The 27860-nt window shown below is 34.8% G+C and overlaps 3 protein-coding genes and 1 pseudogene across 4 annotated transcripts; 1 reads left to right on the top strand and 3 right to left on the bottom strand.

The window, feature by feature from the left end:
• LOC104709534 lies at nt 7579-8791 on the bottom strand (annotated as a pseudogene).
• Nucleotides 19001-20409, top strand: LOC104709522 (putative F-box protein At2g16290). Its single transcript, XM_010426121.1, has 2 exons — nt 19001-19444; nt 19609-20409. Exons 1-2 carry the CDS (start codon nt 19001-19003, stop codon nt 20407-20409), a joined length of 1245 nt encoding a protein of 414 aa, XP_010424423.1.
• On the bottom strand, nt 20737-22410 carry LOC104793886 (ferredoxin-thioredoxin reductase catalytic chain, chloroplastic). Its single transcript, XM_010520311.2, has 6 exons — nt 22169-22410; nt 21975-22087; nt 21787-21836; nt 21617-21688; nt 21072-21132; nt 20737-20969 (listed from the first exon to the last, which is right to left on the bottom strand). Exons 1-6 carry the CDS (start codon nt 22266-22268, stop codon nt 20925-20927), a joined length of 441 nt encoding a protein of 146 aa, XP_010518613.1. The 5' UTR covers nt 22269-22410; the 3' UTR covers nt 20737-20924.
• Nucleotides 22811-24622, bottom strand: LOC104793877 (protein CREG1-like). 2 transcript variants are annotated; one of them, XM_010520307.2, is made up of 6 exons: nt 24344-24622; nt 23840-23875; nt 23547-23745; nt 23376-23454; nt 23124-23279; nt 22811-23024 (listed from the first exon to the last, which is right to left on the bottom strand). In XM_010520307.2, exons 1-5 carry the CDS (start codon nt 24517-24519, stop codon nt 23158-23160), a joined length of 612 nt encoding a protein of 203 aa, XP_010518609.1. In that variant the 5' UTR covers nt 24520-24622; the 3' UTR covers nt 22811-23024; nt 23124-23157. The 2 variants fall into 2 exon arrangements, with proteins under 2 accessions (XP_010518609.1, XP_010518606.1); XM_010520304.2 differs by having other exon boundaries at nt 23162-23279; nt 24344-24620.

The raw sequence follows: 27860 nt of genomic DNA, 5'->3' as shown, positions 1-27860 counted from the left end.
TTTTTTTCGTATTTTTCGTTTGTTTAGTAAAAATAAATTGTTTGTCTATTGTTTAATTAAAATAATAAAAATAATAAAAACACAAAAATAATCAAGTAGATAATAATTTGCATTGATATTTTTCAAAAACTTTATTAATTATACTATTTGATATCAAACAACTTATATTAAATTATGATTTTAAAAATATAGTAAAATACAAAATAAAAATATTTTATAAAAGAAAAAATATAAAAGTAATTTGCGGCGTAGCGCGGGTTTAACCTAGTTTATCTTTAAAACCAATAAAAATACATAAAATATTAATGTATGTGTAGGTTTTTTTTTCTTATCAACATAAAGAAGTATACGTTTTCTTTTTCTTATCAACACATACATAAGTATACGTTTCTTTTTATTATCAACATACAAAAAATATTTCATTTAGCACAAAAGAATTGTAATTCTGAATTACGTCGCTAAGATTTGAAGGGCTACAAGCGAGGAAATATTTTAAGATACAATATATTGCTGTTTCATCGGCTTGAACCCAGGAAATAATGGTAGCATCAGGGATATTAAGATACTAGATTAAAAGAACTTTTAATAAATAAAGGCCAAAAAATCTATATTATGAAAAATGACCAACTCTCTCTATATGAGTGACACATCAGCAGTGGAGAGAATGCCACCAGTTTGTCCTTCTTAAAAGTAAATAAACCTAAACTAAAAGGAATATGAAACATCTTTCATGTCTTCTATTTTTTTTTTTATATCACAAACAGTTTCAATATTTAACTAAAGAATTTAGAAAGGTTTAAAATATGTCTTAAGAAAATAGATGCATCACCAAAAAGCAAAAAAGGGTATTAGGAGTGAATCAAAGAGCCACTTCTTACTTTTGGTGTAAACCATGAACATATGGTTAACGCGTTACAATTTTGTCAATAGTTTGAAAAGTTGCAACAGTGATCGTGATATTGATTAATATTGTAGAGAAATTCATGAAAGTTTGTCCCTAAAAATTTAAATTTTTATATATGAAGAAGAATAGAGTTTTGTTCACTATTAAATGGAAGATAGTTGAATAAAATTGTAGAATGTTAGTTTAGAAAAATACAGAGGCAAAGAGGAAGGTAATTGAATAAATTTATGAATGTTGGTATTTATATTCTAATATTTAGAAGTTGGCAAAAAGAAAATTATATAAACTTCTTATCAAAAAAAAAATTCTAGAGTTATATTCAAGAAATTGAGGAGCTAACATGAACCTAAAATTTACTTAACCAAAAACCTATTTGTTACAAAATATGCATCCTTATCAAACTTTTATTTGATATATTCTTTTGACGTTTTAGTCAAGAATTGTAGACTGATTAAATCTCTCAAAACAAAGTTATTTATGCATGTATCTAATCATTCAATTTCAAAATAAAAAAACTTATGTGAAGTATTAAAAAATAAATAATATTTTGTAAAATTTTTACAATTTAAGAAAACAAAAATAATCTTTACATATATTAGAAAAACGATAGCAAAATTATTTTAAAAACAGTAAATCATAAGCCCGCGCATAGCGCGGATATTCATCTAGTATATATAAAAATAGGTGAATTATGTGAATAACCTAAAAAAGAAACTAACAAATATAGCTACATAATTGAAAAAAATAGAAAATTAGGATCAATGGTAATGTAAATTACATCTAGCGGTGGTCCGGCGATGGTCCGGCGGTTTTCCGGCGATGGTCCGGTGGTGTTCCCGCGGTGCTCCGGCGGTACTCCGACGGTGGGGTGGTGGTCCAGTGGTAGAATGTTACACTCATAATGTAAAATATTGTTTGGATCGAGCTTTTGAGAATGGAACATGGGGATCCTGTTTCCCGAATGATGAGGTGATATTTTTGGAATTCACAGGCTCAGACCATAAACCTATTCTACTGGACTTCAATCAAGATTCCTCATATAGACGACGTGCATTCTATTTTGACAAAACGATTGTGTGATATTGATAGTTTCAAAGACACTGTCAAACAAAGATGGACAGGGAATATGCGTCATCTGGACACTCCAATCTCAAGTCGAATCATTTCCTGCAGAAAGGCAATGGCGAGGCTGAAGCATCATGTTCAATTAAATGCAGAAACACGCATTAAAGCCCTCCAGTCTCAACTCCATACAGCGATGGGCTTAACATTTGCGGATCGACAACATATCCCGACTCTACAAGATGATCTTATAAAAGCTTTTTTAGATGTGGAAAAACATTGGAAACAACAAAGTCAAAATCAATGGATGATTGAGGGAGACAGAAACACAAGTTCTTTCCAGCTTGCGCCAACACAAGATACACAAATAACCAAATAAAGTTGATCTACGATGATCAAGGGATTATATTTCGTGGAGACAAAGAGATATGAGATCATGCTCAACGAATGGCCATCAAGTTACATCTGCAGTTTTTACAGATTTTGAACCGCGACTAACATTAGAAATGAATGATGATCTAACACGGGCTTTCACTGACTTGGAAATATATGAAGCTGTGTCTAATAGGTGTTTCACTGACTCGTTTTTATAAAAACTGTTGGGACATTGTTGGCAAAGAGGTCATCATGGAAGTTCGAAATTTCTTTGAAACATCCATTATGACATCAAATATGAACCATACCAATATTTGCATTATCCCGAAAATAGAAAACCCCAAAACTCTTTCAGATTATAGGCCAATTGCACTTTGCAATGTTCTTTACAAGATTATATTTAAGTGTTTAGTTCGACGTCTCAAGAAACACTTAGATGACATAGTATCTGATGCGCAAGCAGCTTTCATTCCAGGCCGATTAATTCAAGACAATGTCATGATAGCTCATGAAGTCATGCATTCACTAAATGTACCCAAGAGAGTTCCAAAGACTTATATGGCGGTTAAAACTGATGTAAGCAAAGCCTATGATAGGGTTGAGTGGAACTTTTTGAAATCTACTCTAGAACTATTTGGTTTATGTGACAAATGGATTAGCTGGATTATGGCGACGGTTGAATCTGTAAGTTACTCCATTCTGATAAATGGCTCACCTTTTGGACATGTCAAACAGGAAAGAGGAATACACCAAGGTGATCCCTTATTCCCTTATCTTTTCATCCTTTGTTCGGATATATTGAGCCACCTTATCAAGACGAGGTCTGCAGAGGGTGACATAAAAATAATTAAAGTTGGAGATAATGCACCGCGTATTACGCACCTACAGTTTGCAGAGAATTATTTGTTCTTTTGTCAACCTAATAGGAATAATTGTCAAGCACTAAAGGATGTTTTTGATGTGTATGAATATTAATCGGGACAGAAGATCAATACTTCAAATTCTGTGAATATTAATCGGGACAGAAGATCAATACAACAAATTCTATGATAACGTTTGGTTCCCTTGTATATGGAGCAACACAAACCAGGTTAAAGACGATTCTTGAAATACCAAATCAAGGAAGAGGCGGCAAATATCTGGGATTACCATAACAATTAAAAAACCATGAGATGTTTGAATACATCATCACAAGAGTGAAACAAAGAACATCAAGTTGGAGTGCAAAAAAAACCCTCACTAGCAGGAAAGGAAATAATGCTTAAGGCTATGATTGGGAGACACTTTAAACACTTTAAAATTAATTTTAATTTTTAAAAGCCTAAATTTTAACAATCAAACTTTTATTGCTTTATTATTTTTGGCAGCCTTTAATGTCTAAAATCCAAAATTTTATAGTTTGTACGTACAAATTTTAAAAGCCACAAATTTGAGACTTTTTAGCTGTAAAAAATAGATAATAATAAAAATGTAGTTATTTTCCTCTTTCTTATTTTCAATGATGATTGAAACATTCTTTTTCAATCTACGTATAATTTATCACAAATACATTTTGATTCATTAAAAATTTATTTTTTTTATTTCCGTTATTTTGAGATACATTTTTCATAATTACTTTTTCATCAACAACCATTATATCCCATAATCAATTATGTCATATTTTTATATTTTTTATATTTATAGAAAACATACAATAAAATAAAGCTTTAACAGTTAAAATTTTTACAGCAAAAGTTGTAACAGTTAAATTTTTTACATCAAAAGTCTCTATAGTCTAAACTTTTACAGTTAAAGCATCTACCGCCACAAGTTACAGCCGTTACCTAGTGGGACCTAAATCAGTGGCTTTGGCAATGCCAGTTTATGAAATATCATTTTTTAAGTTGCCAAAAGGAGTTATCTCGGATATTGAATCAATACTCATGAATTATTGGTGGGAGAAGGGTGCTCAACAAAGAGAAATATCTTGGATAGGTCGAGACTTGGAAAAGTTTAATGATGCACTCTTAGCAAAACAAGCATGGCGTTTTGTAACGCCTCGATAGCCACCTCTTAGTGGGCCCCATATCCAATCCCAGTGCATGGGCCCACCTTCCTTAATGGGCCTCACGTCCTTTCACTAGGCCCAAGAGCTCATCTATATCCGACGGCTGGTTTGCTACGTTCATGAGGTTTTAAAGCCTTGTTAACGTCCCTACATATCACCACATGATCTTTCCCTGTGATTTGTCCTCACTCGCACAGTTCCGACAATCACTTCCCGGAAGGTCACTCATCCTGAGACTACTCCAGCTCAAGCACGCTTAACTCTGGAGTTCTCTCAAGACCCTTGACCAAATCAATTATTTTAAACCTCTCCACAAACCAGGGTGTCGCAATTCACCCCCATAAACAGACTACAACGTCCTCATTTCGCACCAAGAGCATCACCCCCCCCCCCCNCCCCCCCGACGATGTGAGCCTAACCGGCACCACACCCATATGGGTTCGACCCTGATACCACTTGTGGACTCCATGTCCAATCCTAATCCATGGGCCCACCTTCCTTAATGGGCCTCACGTTTTCTCACTAGGTCCGTGAGCCCATCTATATCTGACGGGCGGTTTGCTACGTCCGAGAGATTTTAAAGCCTTGTTACCGTCCCTACAAATCACCACATGATCTTTCCCCGTGTTGTGTTTTGTCCTCACTTGCACAGTTCTGACAATCACTTCCTGAAAGGTCACCCATCCTGAGACTACTCCAGCTCAAGCACGCTTAACTCTGGAGTTCTCTCAGGACCCTTGACCAAAAAGATAAGTGCACTTTGGTGACATAGGTGGCCAAATCAATTTTTTTAAACCTCTCCGCAAACCAGGATGCCACACGTTTAGTCCAATCTCAAATTCTTTGTTTTCCCGGATAATGAAGGCTCACTATTATCAGGATGAATATATCCTCGATGCAAAACTCAGAAAAAAACAATCATATGGTTGGTCTTCTTTATTAGTAGGCATTTCATTAATAAAGAAGGGTTGAAGATACAATGTTGGAGATGGCAAATCAATTAGAATATGGATAGATAATGTCATTGAATCACATCCTCCATGGCCAATTTTTCCTTTAAACAACAATTTAATGGCACACTGGACACACTTATGGCAGTGACAGGCGAGAGCAGATCATGGGACTCTACGAAGATTATCATGAACATCAAAAAAGAGGATATCAACCTGATTCAACATATTTACCTTGCAAAAGAAAACCAACCAGATACTCTTACATGGAACTATAGTATCTCAAGACACTATATGGTTAAGTCAGGTTACTGGTTGTTAACAGATGATCCTCTTTCTAGTGAAATGCTTCCAGACAAACCATATGGATTGATAGAGCTCAAGAATAAAATATGGAGATTACCAGTGATTCCAAAAATAAAACACTTTCTCTGGCGTACAATATCTGGAGCTCTCCCAACAATAACAAGATTAAGATCACTAGGTATGTCATTAGACCGCCTATGTCCACGATGTCGTCAATCAGAGGAAACGATCAACCATGCCTTATTTACATGCCCTTTTGCACAAATGTTTGGCGTTTTTCAAGCACCCCTTATTTAGAGTTAACTTGCATATCAAATGATGCTGAAGAAAACATCTCTGACATCATCACATCCATCCTCAGCTCTGCACGTTCAGACAGTGAAACAATAATACCACTATGGTTGCTTTGGCGAATTTGGAAGGCACGAAACAACTTTGTTTTTAATAACTACGGAGAAAGTCCTTCAAAAACTGTTATGTGATCGAAATTAGATACAAAAGAATGCTTTGATCTTCTGCATAAAGGTGACATGAGGCTTGATATATCATGGTTTTTGTGGTTTTTAACCATGATATAATGAATATTTTAGAGTCTTTTGATGTGTTTTTAGTTTCTTTTTGAGTTTTTACAATTTTTAGAATTTTGGCATTGATAGAGCAAAGTGGAGCAGTTTGGGACGTTTTGGAGCATTGAACTGAAGGAAATAACCTTGGAGACAATCAAGAGTGATGGTGATTGTGTCAATTGACACCACCCTTGGTGTCGGTTGACACTCCTGTTAGCCGACACAAGGCCCAAGTTTTGAAGATTTATAAAGCTGCCTTAAAGTTTTCCATATTTGCATCATTACTGTATGAACGTGTTTTAAGAATATAAATAGGTTTTCTAGGTTATTGTTTAGACCTAAACATTATTTTTGCAAAACCCTGAGATATTTTTAGAGAGCTTTTGGATAGAAAAATCAAGACTCCTTGAGAGAAGATTCAGAACTCATTTACTTCTTCTTTTGATTTCTTAATTCAACACAGAAATCTAATAAACATTCATCAAGATAAGTACTGGTCTAAAAAAATTATTTCTATCAAGTTTGTTTTTGCAAAAAGGGTCTGTAATCATGCTGCACATTTGCTAGCCCAGTTGGGATGTAATTATAGCTATTTCTATGCTGATTCTGTAATTTTGCCAGATTACATGAACAAATTTGTACTGATCGGGTTTTAATCAATATAAGCACTTGAGTAAAAAAAAAAAAAACTAAAGTTAATTTGTAGGTAGAACAAGACGCTGTTGTTTTTCTAATACGCCTCTTAGACTCGGAATATGATTTGAGTACTCTTGTGTTAGCTGAGGATCCACGCAAATAATCATTAGATGGCCGGTACAACCTTCGTTGAGTCTCGGTGTTTAAACTGTTAGTGAGTCCAAATGTATAATCGATTAATAGTTTTTTACCTTTTGAAGTATGAATTCAGACATATTATGTTATATTGATTCTAACTGTGTACTATGATTGGTGCTTGTGATGATGAAACAAGATTATATATTTACGACTTTTACGTGAATTTATCTATCATAGATTCATAGTCTTTGGACTTGCATCGATTTGGTACATGAGACACACCAATATTAATTCACTTCTTCCTAGCTAGGTGACGAGCCTTACGTACATATATATCTCTGGCCTATCTTCATTGTCTTTTGTATTATGGATTTGTTTATGTGGATCTTTGCCGCGGTATACTGTGCTTATGAAAAATGACCTTGCTGAATTCTTAAAACGCAATATCTTGGGACGTTTAAGTCATATATATGGCTTGACGATGTTCAATATGAAATCTTTTAAACATAGGATTGAGAAATGGCAGAATTTTTTTTAACAATATAATACTCCTTTGTTCCCTTTTGCACACGTACTGGGTCAATTTAGAGCTGTTCATTCGTTTCCTCTTCTTCTCTTCCTTTCATTCGTTTGGTTGATATTCACAAGACTTGGCACATAAGAGCTTGAGCACACATGTGGACAAAACAATTGACATTCTCTGCGGATCCTTGCAGATTCTAAGCAACGCATGGCTTCTCCTAAATCCACTACTTTCAAGTATTGATTCTCTCCAATGATGAAAGCGCTGTTGTAGTTGTTGTTGGTTTTTCTACATCCCTTTACATCGAAAACCACGGCGAGTTTCTTCTCTTCGTCAATGAAGAAACTAGCAACTCGAAGATCACGAGGTAAGACAAAACAATCAAATGGTTCCAAATCAATCTTTAAGAACTTGCTCCACACCACCGAATTGGGCTCAATCTTATCTGTAACCCAAATCTGCACCTCAGACGTTTCACAGTCGAACTGCATTAACGCCGCAAGCTTTTCTTCATTTAAAGAAGAGAGAGATTTAAGATCATGGTAATATTGATGAAACGGAAGATGAAGAAACTGTCCAAAGCTCTCTGTTGTGAAATCAATACAGACTAAGGAACCACTATCTTCCAATCTTCTTCCTAGCTTCACAAAAAAGTAAGTGTTTCCTTTCAAAGATGCTGTGGCGCGTTCATGCAACAATATATCTCGTTCAGGACACATATCTATAACTCTCCATGAATTAGAGTTAAGATCATAGATTTCACATTCAACCATTGATTGCTCACATCTATAAAGTTCGTCGTAGTCACATAAATACCTCATGATTTTGTGGCTACGGTTTAAATCGTATCCGAGAGCATATCTATCAAATATGTGGTAAGCGTTTCTTGCAAGGATCCACCTGGCTTGGTTTAAATATGGGTTCCAAACCACGAGGCTAGTCTTCTTGTCCATTGTGACGCATAACAATAAGCCGTTGCAGTGATAAACTTCACGTATCCCAACTTGATTAGGTGAAAAAAAACTCCTCTATAGATGGACCAACGAACTCTTCACCATCTTCTTTAAGGATTCCATGGAGATCGAATCTCATTGAACAAAGCGTCAAGTCCTTCACCATGAATTCCAGAACCTGATGCCTTGCTTGTGCTTTACATAGAATACGATCTTTGGATAAAATGTTCCATCTTTTGCATGTGCATCTCACTGCTCCTAGACAAGTTATTGGAACCTTAGAGAGTATCTCTTCAACCAAATCCAGGGGAAGATCAAAGATCATCGTCATTATTTCACACATAAGTTAGGTTTTTATTTTATTTTCACCCTTTGCCCCACTCTTGTATATTTATATTTTTCCGTTTCGAATTAACGCTTATCCTATTCTAATATGGTTTCTTAATATTAAAATTTCATAAATATCAGTTACCGACTGAAAGAAGAAGAAGAAATAGGGAAAATTATTTATGGCTACTAAATTAGTAAAATCGTATCTTTTTTTTAAAAACAATACTATTTTAAAAACACACACACACACATATATATATATATATATAAATAAGTATCTTTTGCGACTGTGTATGATTTGGTTTGTTACTTTTAGATTTAACAAGACTCGCTTATACTAGTACCGTTGCTTGTCATGTGAGCCATCCCAACCATGTTAACTAATCTTTTGGCTTGTGAAAAAACATGATAAAGGTTAGGCATCTTTCGTCTAATCACCCCTTTAAGCGGCCTGAGCATCGACACCAAATTGGTTTTGTTGATAGATGAAACAATAAGACCAAAACTTTCAGCCCCTAGCTAGTTTTGGCATCTACTTTGGCACCATTTTTTTTTTGATCAGTGTCAAAGTAGAGAATTGCTCTGAATGTTTTCATGTATTGTATCAATTGTGAGGAGTACAATATATATCGGCTAACAATTACTTGAGCCTTAAGCAAAGAGATAAGATCAAATCTAACAAATATCAGTAATCCTAATCCTCTTAATATTTATGTATATCGTCTCCTATTACTCCCCCTCAAGATGGCGAGTGGATATCTCGAACTCCCATCTTGCCAAGTAGATATATGAATTGTGCCCGCCCTAATGCTTTCGTCAAGAAGTCGGCCACCTGTTCCTTAGTGGAGACGGACACCGGAGCAAGCTCACCAGACTGAAATGCATCACGGATGATAAGGCAGCTATTTTTTATGTGCTTGGTGCGTTCGTGAAAGACCGGATTCTTCAAAATCTTGATGGCTGATTCATTGTCACAGTAAAAGGAAACAGGTTCCTTATGAACAATGTTAAATACAGGAAGCAATTCCATGAGCCACTGAATCTCCGAGTAGGGGAAAGACATTGCTCTGTATTCAGATTCAGCAGATGATCTAGAGACCGTCTTCTGTTTCTTAGTTTTCCATGACACCGGAGAATCTCCTAAAAAACAACATAGCCAGTGATAGAGCGCCTAGTGAGGGGACATGCCGAGTAAGCTGCATCACAATAAGCATTGACATGCAGGTCCTCACCGGAACTGAGAAAAATACCCTGACCAAGAGTACCCTTAAGATATTTGACAACACGAACTGCAGCTATCCAATGGCGTTCACGTGGTTTAGCAAGAAACTGAGCAAGGAGGTGAACAACGTAACTCAAGTCTGGACGAGTAACTAATAAATAAACCAGACGTCCTACTAAGCGGCGATAACGAGAAGGATTATCAAATAACGGACCATTGTCTCGAGCAAGATTATGGTTCTGTTCCAGCGGAGTATCATAAGGACAACAACCAGTCAATCCACATTCAGTGACAATATCCAAGGCATATTTCCGTTGACAAATGTAAATACCATCGTTGTTGTGAGAGATTTCCAAACCAAGAAAATACCTGAGGACACCAAGATCCTTCATAAGGAAACACTCACTAAGATATGCCTTAAACTTCGAGATAAGAGCTGAATCATTGCCACCAATAATCAAATCGTCGACATAGACGAGAACGTAAATAAATGATAAACCACGATGATAAGAGAACAACGAGTAATCCTTCTTGTTTTGGACAAAACCAAACTTGAGCAAAAATCTTAGAGTTTGGCAAACCAACATCGCGGAGCCTGCTTGAGACCATAAAGAGATTTACGCAGACGACAAACTTTGTTCGTATCACTGGAAGTATACCCGGGAGGAAGCTTCATGTAAAACTCTTCCTTGAGATCGCCATGGAGGAAGGCATTATGAACATCCATTTGGTATAATTCCCAGTTTTTAGCAGTGGCACATTTGAGAAAGACACGCATAGTAGTCATCTTGACAACCGGAGCAAAGATTTCGTCATAGTCCGAGCCTTCTTTTTGTCGATTCCCACATATAACCAAACGTGATTTGTGTCGTTTGATGGCACCATCGGATTTCAGTTTCACTTTGAAAACCCATTTGCAATCAATGGCTTTTTTACCTGGAGGCAAGTCAACAACATCCCACGTTCGAAGTAGTTCTAAAGCAGTAATTTCATCCTTGGAAGATAAACGCCAATGCTCATGTTGCATAGCTTCCTTAAAGGTTCTCCGTTCTGTATATGCATCAACAACAGCCAAAAAAGCTTTTTGCAACCATGTTGGTGACGGCGACCGTGTTGGTGACATACGGTTCAAGTCGGGTTGACGGACGTTTAACGCGGTGTCCACGGCCAAGTGGTTCTTCTACAACAACTGGTGGTGGTTGCGTTACCGGGACAGTGTCTAACAAAACTGGTTTCGGATCAGGCAACACTGGCGGTGGAGGTGGCAGCAGATCAAGAGAAGGAGAAGTAGACTCCCCCTCAAGAGTAGCGTTCTCAGCAGGAACCTCAAAGATACACGGATCAGAAGAGATCACCATAGTGTTTTCACGGCCCAAAGTGTCACTGGTCAGAGAAGAGTGTGAGAATGCAAATGGAAACACATTTTCATAGAACTGAACGTCTCGAGAAACAAAGACAACATATGTCTTTAGATCAAGAACAAGCTATCCCTTTTTACCAAAAGGGTAACCAAGAAATACACAGCGAGAGCTCCGTCCTACAAACTTATTACCATCTTTAGGTGCCGAGTTGCATAACAGCCAAAAATACGAAGAGTAGTGTAATCAGGAGGGCGTTGGTATAAAATTTCATATGGAGACTTGCCATCAAGAAGCAGAGAAGGCGTCCGATTGATGAGAAAACACGCAGCCTGAATACTTTCTCCCCAATACTTGATAGGAACACTTGATTGAAATAACAGAGCTCGTGCGATATTGAGTATATGTCTATGTTTCCTTTCCACCCGTCCATTTTGTTGTGACGTATAAACACATGAAGTGTGATGAGTTATACCATGTTCCGCAAAATACGAACGCAAGGGTAGAAACTCAGTGCCATTATCCGAACGAGCTGTCTTAACCTGCTTTCCAAATTGATGTTCAACCCATGAGACAAAATTCTTGACCACAGTTGTGACTGCTAATTTTTCACGCAACAATGTGTCCATACCGCACGAGAGAAGTCATCAACAATGGTGATAAAATATGTAGAACCACAAGTAGATTTCGTTTGATATGGACCCCAAACATCACAGTGAATCAAACTAAACAAATCATCAGATTTATTAGAACTCTCAGAAAACGAGAAACGAGTCTGTTTTGCTCGACAACAAATATCACAAGTTGCTTCTAAATCACTAACACCAGTAGAAAAATTGCCAAAACCCGATAATAAAGTAAGAACTTTAGACGAAGGATGTCCCATTCGCTTGTGCCACAAGTCACGAGTATCTATCTTCCCTATCCGGCTTGCTTGAGGAAGAACCGCACCAGTCAGATGATAAACCCCGTCCTGTGCTTCACCCGCACCGATCAAAGTCCTTGAAGTTTGGCTCTGAATCAAACAAAACTCTTTGGTAAATATCGCAGAGCTAGCAATGTCATCAAGTAAGTTAGAGACCGAGATTAGAGTAACGTGAAGATCAGGAGCATAGAACACGTTTCGGAGAATCATCTTTCCACCAAGATTTAAGGTGCCTCTACGTGTAGCCCAAGTGAGACCATTATTCGGTAGTTTGATAGGACACGCAGCAATAGAAGTAAGGTCGCTTAGCAACGTAATGTCACCAGTCATATGATGACTTGCACCGGAGTCGATGATCAAATCAAAACGACTATGCGTACCATAAAGTATGAGTTTATCAATCTTACCAGAGAGCTTTTCGCCAGAAGAATCCTTTTTATTCTCAAGGAAACTAGCCAACGAGGTCCACTGAGCCGGAGTTAGAGATGGAATGCCAGCAGAAGGTGTTGTTGTGACTTGATTAGCAATTGCTTGTGAACTACGTCCTTTGTCTCTTCCACGTGTTGAGTTCTTCCCACGGCCAGAACCAACACCGGTTCCTTTGTTTGAAGCCGTTTGATCAGGCCACCATTCGGGATAACCAACAAGTTTAAAGCATTGTTGTTTCTCATGATCGACACGCCCACAGTGAGTGCACATAAGAGATTGCTTGGAAACAGAAACCGACAAGCCGATTGTTGTGCTTGGCATCTCATCTTCCCTTGTCACTATAAGGTGACGTTCTTCTTGCACAATTTGTGAGTACACTTGCCCTAAATTCAGATCAGGTAAACGTGCTAGCAAATTCGAACGAGTAGTTCCAAATTTACGACCATCCAAACCCATCAGGAATTGATGGATACGAATCGCTTCTTGTTTCTTGTTAAACTGCACCATTGAAGTACAACTTGACTTCTTACAGCAGCAGGAAAATCCTCTATCAAAAGCAGCAAGATCATCCCACAACATCTTTAACTTTCCATAGTATTCCAATACGGATTGTCCGTCTTGTTTAGTTTTCTGTATATCATCGTGAAGTTGATGTTCACGAGTGCTATCGTTCACCGAGAATCTCTTTTTGATGTTCTCCCACATGACAGAGACATCATCAACAATAGAGATAGATGAACGCAGTTTTTCTTCTATGCTAGCCATGATCCAGCCGATGATTAGAGAATTCGCCATATCCCATCGTTCTGCATCTTCGCTACCATCTTCAGGTCGTTGCAAGGTTCCATTGATGAAACCCAATTTTCTTTTTGTTCGGAGAGCGTTCATCATGAGCTTCGACCATCGCTCATAATTTTCTCCATTCAACAACACAGCGGTTAAAATCTGACCGCTGTGTTTGTCGGGTTGAATCAGGTAAGGTGAGATCAACACCGGTTCTTTCTTTGCATCGTCGCCTAACATGTTCGTCGAGGATCGGTTGTGTTTTTTTTTTTTTTTTTTGAGAGCAAAACTTTTAGCATAGGCCAAAGGTAGGCTCTGATACCATGTCAAAGTAGAGAATTTCTCTGAATGTTTTTGTGTATTGTATCAATTGTGAAGAGTACAATATATATAGGCTAACAATTACTTGAGCCTTAAGCAAAGAGATAAGATCAAATCTAACAAATATCAGTAATCCTAATCCTCTTAATATTTGTGTATATCGTCTCCTATTACTCCCCCAACATCATTAATGTCTCACAAAGCTGCTCTTCTCTTACACTAGATAAAGTCACAACATCTAAAAGACCATCAAATTCAAAAGGAGACAAAGGCAGCCGAAATCTCTCTCTTGTAAAATCAAAACAGATTAGAAAAGTATTGGATCCTTGTCTTGCATTAGCATACCAAAATGTATTTCCCTTGAGAGAGAGGCAGACGTTAAATTTAGGCATATCTTGCGCTTCCAACTAAAAACCAATTGGCAATTAGTAGATTGACCGTAACCATTTATATATTAATCATAGTCTCTTCAAATTAATGGTATATATTATATCTCTTTTGCGACTGTGTATGATTCGGTTTGTTTCTTTTAGATTTAACAAAAGACTTGCTTATACTAGTAGCGTTTCTTGTCATGTGAGCCATCCCAACCATGTTAAACTATTCTTTTGGTTTGTAAAGTATCATGATAAAGGTTAGGCATCTTTCGTCTAATCACCCCTTTAAGCGGCCTAAGCATCCACACCAAATTGGTTATGTTGGTAGATGACACAATAAGACCAAAACTTTCAGCCCCTAGCTAGTTTTGGCATCGACTTTGGCACCAGATGCAAGATCGCACGCCCGTACTAGAACAGTAGTGACGAACCCGGATCTCATTGTTTTGATCTGTTTGACCCATTTAAAAATTCTTGGTAAATGAGATGTTTGTTACAAGATCTTACACTCGATAAATAGTTTTATGCCAAAATCCTTTTTAAGAATGACATCCATTAATTGCTGACACTTTTCAAGAACTGGACTCTGGACGAAAATATTGAAAAAAGTCCCTCAAACTACAATTTAGTTAGTTGCTCCAAATTTGGCTTGTATTTCTCATATTAATAATATTTGTATCGCAAGTTGTTTCAGGAGTGTTGCTGCACTTCAAACTACAATTTAGTTAGTTGTTCCACCAAAACTTTTGATTATAAAACTAGCTTCTCGAATAATTTAAGAAATAGAGATTATAGCACTACAAAAAAAAGGTTGTATTACATCACTTATTTTACATATTTGCATCATGTATAATTGATGCAAATAAGTTTTACATCATTTATATAAGTGATTTATGATTTGGTGATGCAAATATTTTGCATCAGTTTAAAAAATATTTGCATCAATTATTGTTATCGATGTTAAGATGTATCACTTGTAAAAAAAATGATGTTAAGTTTTGTATCATTTATTATAAATGTTGTTAAATTTGTATCAATTAATATAAGTGATATTACTATTTGTAACAATTATTATAATTGATGTTAAATTTTTGTATCAACTAGAAGTAGTGATGTAAAAATTAATGCCAATTTTTATAATTAATTTCCAATAATTATGTTATTTTCAATTTTTAAATATAATTTTCGTATTACTAATTTATTTGATTAATAAAACATATTTTTTAATAATTATTATATTTTGAATAGCAAAATATTTTTTATTAATCATTATAATTTGAATAGCAAAAACAGTTGAAAATATCTATTAAAATCTCAATAAAAGTATATTTAAATCTTTACTAATTACATCACCATCAAATCTTATTCAAACCCTAGTAAGATACATCATCATCTACTTTTTATAGAAAAAAAATAGTGATATGATCCAAAATTACAATTGAGCAATGATTCCTTCCGCGTTTATGAAACACATCTTGCTTTTGTTCCATGTTACTCTTGCGGACATTATTCCTTCATCTTGAAAACGGTTTCTTCTATAATAGCTACGCCTCTTCTACATGTAGAATAATGATTGTAAGTTGACTATGGCAAAGGATCATTTGAATTATCATGGTGCTTGTGAATATCTTCATACTACAAAAAACAAAAAAAATAACTATCTCTTGAATATTGTTTGATATAGAAAATATTATTTGAAAGTATAAGAATACCTTTACATTATCTTTTCCCAAACCATGTAGGAGTACATACATGTCAATCTCCTCACTGTTTACAAAATCATGATTAGAACATAAACAAAAACTTATAACAAAGCAAAATATGAGAATGAAGGTAATCACAACTTTTGAGATAAATGGAATCGAAGCTTCGACATATGTAGATTTATTGATGAAATTGAGAAAGTAAAAACCTCCCAAAAAATAAAAAGAGCATGAGATGGAGAAGAACTAACAGTTATAAATTAAGTGAACGTGAGATTGAAGAAAAAAATATTGAGGATCCCTCAAAAAAAGGAATGAGTTAATTAGTTATTTTTAAGGAAAATGCTATTTTTATTTTGTGGTAAAATATTTAAAACATTTATTACTTGTTTAAAAGAATATTTTTCACATTTTCTAAAATGGAAATTGAGGATATACATGAGATATATAAACAAAATTCGAAATTGTGTTTATTTCGGAACCATAAACAATTTTTAACAAAAATTTATAAAGATTTAAGGTTTTAATAAATTAATTGTTATTATTTTGTATTTATTGCCAAATCAAACAGTGTATATACGGTAGAAAGAATATTATATATATATATATATATATTATTTTGTAAATTAAGAAAAAAACCTAGAATGTAATTAGATATTTAAATAGAGATTAAAAAAACTGAAAATGATTAAAAACTAATAAATTAATATATTTATATATTTATATTCATTTTATTTGTTAATGATTATGCATGTTTGTTTTATTAGCTTCAAATTTCTTAACTGATACAAATTAAGAGTAAATAACATCAGTTCATTTAATCGATATAAAACAATTAAATATCTATATGGTTTTTACAATCGATGCGAAATCATATAATTAGCATAAATTTTTATTGATGTAAATTTGTATCAATTATTTTAAGTAATGTTAGTATAAATTATAAATTATATCGATTGTTTAAGTGATGTAAAATTATATTTTGTATCAATATTTTAAAGTGATGTAAATTAATATCAATTTATATCAATTTTTCTGAATTGATGTAAATCAGATTACTTATGGCATCAGTTATTTGAATTGATGTTAAATGTTATTTTTGTATCATTCATAAAAAAGTAATTCAAATTTAAATCATTTATTTATTTGATACAATCTAACTGATGCAACATGCCCTTTTTTGTAGTGTAGGTATTGTAAAGTGGATCAACTAAAGCTGCAGTAAACTTGTAAAACCAATCGCAAGGCTACTGTTTTGTAAGTATAACATGAAATGTTAAAAATTGTGTCGGTAACCAAGTCGTTTTGGTCTAGTGGTGAAGGGAGAAAAATCCTGTCACCTGGGTTCAAGTAGTATTAGTCACAAGGATTCAAAATTTAACATGGTTTCCCCTTATCCCAGGAGACTAGTCATTAGGTCTAGGAAATTTTGAGTTATTATAAAAAAAAATTTGTATTGGTCGTCAAAATAATTAGCCAATTCTTTTTCTTTTTTTGGACTAGATGTGTTTTTATAGATGTCACGTGATTTGTGTTAGATGTTGATGAGTCTGTAATGGGGAAAAAATGTATTTACTCTTATTAAAATAAGTATATAAGATTGAATAATCAATTAACATAGATATAATTCTGTATAATTTTTTATTTTGACAACAAAAAAATTAGCTTATTTACAAACAAAACATGATGCGGAGATAAGCGGACTTGGCGTGTCAAAGAATCTGCTTGTACATTTGCATTATGAGAAACATAAGATAAAGAAAATGAAAAAAGCTCCTCTCTATCAGTCTTGATGCCATCTAAATATGTTGCGAAGGCCGACCAGTCGTGAGGAGAAGACACCATCTTCACCAAGTCCAAAGTATCTGTAAAGAAAGCCACATCCCGGAAATCGTGTCCAATCATTCAACGCATCGCCCAAATGAAAGCTTCAACTTCTGCATGCAATGTAGATAGACTGCGCCAATAGATGGTAGCTCCATGTAAAGGTGACGATCATTGTAAAGAAGTGCAAAACCATCTTGCACCTGCAAAAGAATCTTTTTCTTTCCAAGAGCCATCGACAAAACACCTATATCCAGAATAAACCAAAGAAAGGGGGGATACTCCCGTGTAATCGAAAAGATGGGACTCATCCTCAGCCTCCATTTGAGCTTGCAGCCAGGAGGACGCTTCGCCTTGCGCCACTCTCACAATGACATCAGGGCGTTCTGCCTGATTCTCAAACACCTGTGCATTCCGCGCTTTCTAAATATACCACATAAGCCAAGCAAAAACTTCTATCTGGGAGCCCGGATTCGTAGAACCCAGAAAGTAATCGACATTAGCATAAACGGACTCCGTCGGAAAGTGTAGTTGTCCCACCGGCACATGGGCCATAACCCAAGCCTGACGAGCTGGCGGACACTCAAAAATTATGTGATTGATAGTCTGCACATCCGCCCCACATCACAGTCGATGCCCCGACGTTGTAAATTGGCTGAAACCGAGATACAACCCGTCAAAACCCTGATTTAACCGTATAAAAATTGAAAAATCTCTATGATTTGACATCTATAACAATTGAAAAAATCATCGTTAACGTTATGGATTTTTAGATCCTTCAACAATATCTATGTCAAATACTAAAAATTTTAAGAAATTTTATATTTATTTGGAGATTTATTAGCCAACAAGATTAAATTTATAACTGCCGGAAAAAGTTAAATTTCTAACTGAGTTATATGTCAATTAACTACACATTTCCTTGACATATATATCTTTATTTTCCTCTATCTTACAAAATTAAATATTATATTAATTTTTGCATTATATTCTACTTTATATTTTCAATAATTAGGGTAATACTAAAAGTAAAAAAAATCCAAATATTCATTAAAGATAAATTAACTACAATTTTTTTTACCATGATATGTTTCTTCATTTTCTTTGGCTTTATATAGTAAGATATCTTTCTTTATTTCATAAAAAATCTACTATAGTTTTTAGTTTCTAATATTTAATATGAAATTATACTTTCCTTTTCCTACGTCTTCATTTTCAATTTCCTTACCTCCTTAAGTATTGCTCTCGAGCTCCCATCGAATCTAACCATGGCAGATTGGTCGGTGCTTCCGAGAGACATACTAATACTAATTGTTGATCGTTTTGAGACATCTTTCGAGATTGTCCTCTTCCGATCCGTCTGCAGCTCATGGCGGTCGGTTGTTCCTTCCCCGCGTGAGTCCCGCTGCTTAGGCATAAAAACTCATATCCCCGTGTTTGTCCACCATAGATACACATACAGGGGAAAACGTCGGTTCAATAATAACGATGAGTGTTGCACACTAAAAAAAATCCCAGTTTATCTTGTGAGGTTCAACACTCCGTTTGGTGATGATTATTTATTGGCAGAGATGCGTGAAAGAAGAAACTCTGGGAAACCAATGTCGATGTCGTCGCCATTAGCAAGTCTTGGTCGTCTCACACCCAAAAGCACTATATTGTTGTTCAACTCTCTTACCACTCAAATTGTCTCTTTGTTTCATTACTACCAGGTTATTAGTTCTGAGTCTCTATTACTACATACGATGCATGCATGAGTTTTATTTATTTATTATTTTTTTTTTTTGTATTGAAACTAATTTCTTAAACTTATTTTTGCCTTGGATTAAGCTTACAAACTTGGAGATTATGAGATGGTTTTGTTTGCGTACCGGAGTTAAACTGGGGTAGTACTTCCAAAAAAGTTGAATATCTTGAACTGAATAATGAATATTGCAGAGATTTCAGATTGCTAGCTGATATAGAAGGTGCTATGATGATATATAGCAGCCTTGACATGAGATGGATGGATATTTCGGTCTCTCCCGAGAAATGTCGAGATATAATTTCGTTCAAAGGCAAGTTTTATGTGGTTGATACAAGTGGATGGGGACATGTATTTGTAATCGAACCCTCGTTGGAAGTTTCGGAGATCCCATTGGTCACACGGTCGATTTGCAAGTGTTCGAAAGAGAATCTCGTGAAATCAGGAGAAGAGTTGTTGCTTGTGCAACGGTTCATACCAGGAGATAGTTATGAAAAAGATATGTATAAATGGTTCCCACTCGACGAGCCTCATCTTGAACATATGTATACATGGTTCAGAGTCTTTAGGCTGGATGAAGAAGGAGGGAGGAGGAAGTGGGTTCAAGTTAATGACTTGAAGGACCGAGTGATCTTTCTTGGAAAACGGATTAATCTCTGCTGCTCGGTACAAAATATTCCGGGTGCAAAGGAGAATTGCATTGTGTTCATTGATTCGAGATATGATATTATTCGTGAGAGTGAATCAATCCTTTTGTTTGACTTAAGAACCAAAAGAACTAGTACTGCCTTTAGTGAATGTAGAGGCTACATGGGCGCATTCGGTGCAAATCTTGAATCGCTGCTATCTTGTGGAGTTGTGACTTTGCCAAATCCAGCAACCAGCTTCTATGATTTATTTAGTGATTCTTTCTGGCTTACTAGAGAAAAATGATTAGAAAGTTGTAATCTTTATGATATCTTTCGAGTATCATGTTCAAATCATATGGTTTGGACTCAATTTGATGAATTTTGACTCTTTTGGTTCATTTTAACTGTTTACGCATAAAATTCTGAATTCAAGTTAAACCATATTGAACCAAATGTTTTAATAAATAAATTGGTTTGGGAACATGTTCGATTGGCTCTTCTAATACAGTTTGGGTAGATGTTGGATTTAATTAATGTTCATCATTTTTCCTTTCTTATGGATTGGTTAAGGATGTTTTCACATCGCTTAAGCCAAAACCATAACCTAATGAAGACTTCGTGTAAAGTTAGATCCTTTTATGTTGCTTTTAATAGTTTTGCAAACAAAAGATCCATACAAAAGTGTGTATCTGAGAGTGAAGTAGTTGTACACAAGAACGAAGAAGATGCTCTGGGGTATCGATGTACAAACTGCATTTGACGTGAGATATATCTCATTTGACCTATAAGAACAGAGGTGACGAACACAAGAACCACTTATCACATGTTAGCTGTTGTCTCTTTTATTTCCTCTGATGTAATCGTCTGTACAAAACCAAGAAGAGAAAAGAGTTAAATCTCCCATGTTTAACGAAACCCCAAAATTCTTGGTAACAAACAAAAAGTATATTTGATCTGAGATTTAACCTGATCCTTTCCGGCGAAATCATTATCAGGAGTTAAGAAAAGCATACAATGGCACTCCTTCCTGATGAACCAAATGATTCAAGATGTAAAACACAAGTTTCATCAGAAATAAGATACAAATACTAATCAGCTTTGTTGCTGAAATAAGCCCTATTAAAATACTAAGGATCTTAAATTGTGGTGTACCAAAATTTGGTTAAAAAGGGCCACCTAGGCCAAGAGTTTACAAGAGAGCACAAGTTTTCTTTTTAATTGGTTTGGAAACTGTTGCTAACTAGTAGAGTAAATCAACTTCCATTTGCTAATAAAGAGCATCAGTAACCTCTATGATAAGTGTAACTTCCATTTGCTAATAAAGAGCTTTCTGTTAAATACTAACCCTCTAACAACCACAACGAAGTTCGACTCAAATCTATACCTTTAAACATATAACCAATCGATGCATCCAAAGAACCTTATATGCTTAGTTCTAAGTACATAACAGGACAGAGACACACACAAACACAATGCCTAATACACAAAGCCAAGATGAAGAGGGTTCATACCTCTCTCTCATTGGAACACAAGGACAATTCCAAAAGCCCTGCCCAACCTCAGCTGCTTTATCATCATAGTGTCTGCATAAACAACAACAAAGTATCAGACTTTCGTAGTCCCTTACAAACATTCCAAATACCCTTAGAATAACAATTTCCCCATAAGAAGCAAAGATCACCTGCAAGGACAAAGGGGTGCACCATACGAATCTTTATGCTCAGCTAACCCCTGCTCACACATTTAAGCATTAATAAAGCCTCAACGTGTTTACATAAATCAACTCAATCTCTTCGACAAGTAGAAAGACTCAGCCACCACCTCAAACTCAAGATTCAACACAAAAACCCAATAAATAGTTTGTTATACCTTAATGACTACAGAAGTAACACCTTTATCAACACAGAAGTAAGTCCCAGAGCGACGAGCATATTGCTCCGAGAATTTTCTCATGATCTCTACAGATTTCTCCGAAGGTTCCGCTGCAAAAGCAAAAGCAATTGAATCCTAAGATTAACGAAGAAGAAACAAAGATTTAGGGATTGAAAAAACACAAAACTAACATTTGGCTCGGATTACGAAGCGACGAAACGAAGTTCCGGGAGTGACGCCAAGTGGACTCGAAACGAATCCGAAACTACAAGAAGCGGCTTGAAGATTCATGGAGCTTTTTCTTTTGAAGATCGAAGAAGGTTTCGTGTCTTTGTGTTCTTGAATTTGGGGATTTGTATTTTGTATCTATGAGCTCAAGTGCTTAAGATCGAATTTTTCAGATATTTTTGTTTGTGTGTTCAATTTCCAGAAACTAATGCTCGCCACTCACACAGAGAGACTCTAGAAAAAAAAAAAAAAAAAAAAAAAAAAAAAAAAAAAAAAAAAAAAAAAAAAAANTTATCCTCAAACCGGACATAACCGTACTTTGATCATCAAACCGGTTGATGCTTGATTTTTTTCTATTTTAAAAGTTTCGGTTAAATTCGGTTTAGAGAAATTGAAGTGGACTTACAAATTTTCGATGAATTTGGTTTATTGGAAAAAAAAAAACCGAGTTTGGTTTCGAGTTGATGAATTTTTAGTTCGGTTCAGTTCCATAAAAATTCTGATTTGGTTCGAGCCAAATGTTACCGGAAATTACCGGAATTCGAGCATCGGTTTAACATTTCTTGAGTGTTATTTACCATCAGACTTTTTTTTATCAAAATGAATTACTAAATGTAACCAAATTTTCCATAGAGAAATAATTGGATACCTTTTGAACTTGGTATGAAGTAATTTACAGAGATTTTGACATCTATTTGTAACCAAAGAAACAGTTACAAATATAATTTATTGTCGTGTTGCCAATATATAAGTTTTCTTTGCTTCACCGTTTTGCTTTATTCCGGTGAGTTTCATTGTAATAAGGAAGCGACTTTGATCCTGAAAACAGTTAAAAAGAGCTATGAGATCAACTGCGAAAAAAAAACATAGTAAAAACTCGAAAATTTCATTGTTTCGGTTCGGTTTCTCAGAGATTACCGATGTTTTTTATAAAGGGGTTCACGCATTGTACTTACGACTTGGCGTGAAGGTATTCATCTACAGTGATAGGTTTAGCTCCACCAAACCAATTGATTAGAAATATATTTGTGATCTCGAGTTTGAAGAAGTGGAAATCATGATCCACAGGCCAATCTGTGAAAAAGGAAAAACAGATATAACGGACCATCACACAATCATACAATTATCATTGATTTTGTATCTTTAGAGTTGAGAGAAACATTTGATTACCAATCATCTCTGGATGCTTTGTGAACAAAGCTTTTTTGGCTACTTGTGCTTCCTCAGATCCATCATCCAATAGCAGCAACTAAGAGATTACAAGATAAAGACCAAAGTTATAAAAACACCATATCATGTTCGTAAGAAAACTTAATTTGTTTTCAAGTCATGTACAGGTACCTTTCCGGTAAGGGTTAGTTTAGAGCAAGTAGGATTCATTGGATCACTTTTACAAGTTCCAACGGGAGATTCACTGATCGCAAGTGAAGCTCTCTGGTCTTTTAGTGCGTTTCTTGCAGTTGGATCAAGAGTTGTCAAGTAAAAGTAAGGTATACCGCTGCCTTTCTCGGGTAAACCATCACTAAATGATACAACATTCCTGCAAAACAGAGACCAAGATTTCAATAATGTCAAGCTATCATATGTCTTTTGAAGTGTAAAAGTTTTACATTGTGATTTAAATACAAGATTACCCGAAGGGAGCGCCATCATGATCAATGGATAGTGTGCTGCAAGAGTAATACAATAACCGAAAAAAGAATTAGTAAATCTACCATTGTTATACTCACACAATACCTTAATCATAACAACAACATTGCAAACGATTCATCAACACAAACTCTTCCAACAATCTTGATGAAGCAAAACTATACCAAAAAAAAAAAAAAACTAACAATTGATAACTGAAGTACTTGACTTTGTATCAAATCTCAATTTTCAAAAAGATCAAAGCTTTGATGAACCAAATCCATAGAAAATCTCAAGAACCCAACAACGTTCATCCATATAAATCATCAAAGATCGGATTCAATCTTGTAAAAAGCTACATCAATTTCAATTTCAAAAAAAGATTCAATCTTTTATCAACAATTGGATTCAATCTGCTAAAATAAGTCCTGAAACTGCTTTTCTAATAGATAAAATTACCCAAATACTTGTTTCATCCTAAGAACTTGAGAAACTTGAGAAGTGTTTACCTGAGAACACCCCAGATGTTCTGAGAGACGAGCCAACGAGCACTAGCGGCGTAGTCATGTCTATCAGGCTTGGAGACTGTAAGAACCCGAGCAGAAGAAGAGTGTTGTAGAATTGTCAAGAAGAAGAAGAAGAAGAAGAAGAAGATCGTAGGAAGAAGACGGACTTGAAGTTCCATACTTTTTTTGTGTAATGATTGAAACGAAATTAACAAAAGATGATGACGAAAGAAAGAATTAAAGTCAGAAAATTTTGAAGTCAATTTCGTCGTTATATATACACCGAGACATGGGTTTTGCCGTTTTGAAACGTTTAATGTTATTCTTATCTCTTTGGATCACTTTTGTATCTTCATTTTTATTTATTTCTTTTTCTAGAAAAAAAATATTATGTGCAAATTTGTCTTCAAGTTTGGTCAACTAGGTTGATATCCTAATTAAAAAGAGGATATTGAATTTGATATTTTCACATTTAGTAAGATTTTAATATTTTAAAATTTTGAAAGATTCAAGTGAGTTATGTGGGAGATTGTGACACCTCGGTTTGAGAAGAAGTTTAAAAGAATTTATTTAGTCATCTATGTAATTAAAGTGCACTTATCTTTTCGGTCAAAAGGACTGAGAGAACTCTAAAGTTAAGAATGCTTGAGATGAATTAGTTTCAGGATGGGTGACTTTTCGGAAAATAGTAATGTGTGAGTGAGGACAAAACACTGGGAAATATCATTTAGTGATTTGTAGCGACAGTAACAAGTTTTTAAAGCTTCCCGAACATAGCAAACCGACCGTCAGATATGGATGGGGTCACGGGCCTAGTAAGAGGACGTGAGACCCATTAAGAAAGGTAGACCCATGAACTGGAGTAGACATGGGGCCACTAAAAAGTGGCCAAAAAAAGCTGTACAAAAAAAATATTTAGTAAATTTTTTGATAAAGTAAAGCTGTACATTGTACATGAGAGTAAGTGGGGTTATTTTGTACATGAGAGTAAATGGGAGTTATTTAAAGCTTTTACTAAAGTTTTTGATAAAGTTTTGTGATTTGTAAAATTTTATAACTGTACCACTTGTAATATTTTGTTTATGTTCACGACTCGGTACCCAATTTTTCAAACCACATTAATCGAAAATTCTATTTTTTATTTGTTTAGTCGGCCAACATTATTTGGAAAGATACATACCAACCCACAAATAAATCGTGTATATGGTATAGAAGCAACGACGACTGCTCCACTAAACACACATATCACAAGTTAAATGGTTATTTGGTCTTGGGAAAAAAAATCTGGCTAGTATTGGGTTTTATTGTAGCCCTTTGTAGTTACATTCAGCTTGTTCAACAAATTGTTCATCATCATTGTACTTCTCTGCGACTTGTTTCAGTAGCTTCTCCTGCAACTCATAAGCATCATCCTATTGAAGAACATCACACGTCCATTTCACTTCTGTCTTCATCGATACCTGATCATTGTGGAGACAGATAAAAGTGTAAGAAGTATTGATAAAAGAAGAACACCTTACTGTTTAGTAAATATTATATCGACTCTCATGAAATATATAATAAGGATTACACATGTTTATATAGAGAAGAGGATGGTAACCTAATTAACCTAGTTTCAAATAAGTGTAAATCATAGTAATTAGTAACAAATATAGTCAAAATTATTATACATATTCTAAATCCTTCTATAAAAAGAACATTAGCTTAGAGCCTTAAGTGTGGATATCTCCATTGACATAAGTCTTTAAATCTTGTTAGAGATTTAATATATATAAATTTATTGGTGATTTATTATGTTGACTAAAAGTTTAGATGATGAATATTTGCGCAAAACAAAAAAAAAACAAAATGGTGTTCAATATCTTGGAATCATTTACATTGTCACTTTTACTCGAAAGATGGCATAAGTTTCTCTGCCTCCATCTTTGTCGATCATCAACAATTCCTCTATTTGGACATTACAATCCGTGAGAAACAGAATGCATAGAACCATTACACAATCAAGAAAAAAAAAGATATATTAAAACTGTCATGGTTTTTTGTTATAACAAAACCAAACTTATTTTAAAAAAAAAATCAGATAAGAAATAGAAACAGAACACTCTTGGAAAGTTTGTGCTCTAAGCTCATCTTTCACATCATCAGCTACGGAAAGGTGCTCCATCTACTCATTACAGTTTTCGATTTCCGTCTCTAGAGCAGTAATACCAAATTGAAATCAGAAACTTAAGAAAGCTACATTAAAAAAAAAAACACAACACAATAATTAAAAACCCAATGTGTATTCATAACTTGAAAGCTTATAAACACTGGTTCAACATGCAAATCATAGATACAAACATTAAAATTCAGTTTGAAATTAAAACAAAAATGCACAATGGACATCATCCCCTACTAACCCACAAACACTAGAAACAGACACAACTATCACAACATGAATCTAGAAAACAGTTTCAACAGTATTCTATTGCACAATTTTACCCTAATATCTAAAGTATAATTTTGCCCAAAAAAGGGATTAAAGTCTTAGAAACTCCTAATTATATAATTGGGTATGCTTGGTTTGGTATTTTCATGTCATTATTTTATATGATCGGGCCTAATCACCCAGTTACCCCAAAATAATCAATATAATAAAAGAAGAAGGAGTTTCTCTCATGACGCATCAATACAATAAAAGAACAGAAGTTTCTCTCATGTGTTTGCCACATCAGTTTTTTTGTTGAAAGAGGAGTTGACACATCAGTTAAAATGTGTAACCAATAAAATTATAACAATTAATACAGTTCATCTCTAGTTTTGCCAACATGTCAATATTCACAATTCCAAAAAAAAAAATTAAAACCCTTAGAAAGAAACGACGAACTTCAAAATTTGACTACCTTTTGTGTTTTTTTTTTCTATCTTTTTGTTTGTGTGTTTCACAGTTCCAACTTTGCTCTTCGATCGTATTTTTACATTCAATTCTATGAACTGGCTGGACGACCTGCTTCTTGGTGGTTTTTTGATGAGAAAGTAAGCAAAATAAACTTAATGATGTTTATTCTAATTCGTATATATAACTGCATATCTCTTACGTTAATGTTGATTCAATGTAAACGAATGGTAGAGAGAAGTGTCACTTGTGTAATACCATTAGATGTTCTGTTTGGTGCTTCCAAATGGATTATGCTTAACAATATTGGCTTTGCTTAATGTATCATTTGATACTCTTCAGAATTGATTTTGTGTTTAAGTAATATATTTTTGGCTTTGCTTCTGTCTCTCTCAATCACTCATGCTGTAAAGCATTAGGATCAACCTCCATCTTAATCTTGGTGAGTCTTCTTTACTTATTTATTTGGTTAATGCAAGTCAGTCTGATTTTGCAATGATGTTGTCTGGAAACTATACTTGGTAACTGAGAGTCCTTTAGATTATAGGCCAAGATTTTATTTGGCGTTCGTACAAAAACATTAATCATACAACTCATTGTTAAAGATAATGAATAAGATGTTAAAGATATAATGAATCTCAATCC

This window comes from Camelina sativa, chromosome 1, assembly GCF_000633955.1.
Source record: "Camelina sativa cultivar DH55 chromosome 1, Cs, whole genome shotgun sequence".
Lineage (NCBI taxonomy): Eukaryota > Viridiplantae > Streptophyta > Magnoliopsida > Brassicales > Brassicaceae > Camelina > Camelina sativa.
Note: the sequence above shows the minus strand (reverse complement) of the source record. Positions and strands in the feature narration are given on the sequence as shown.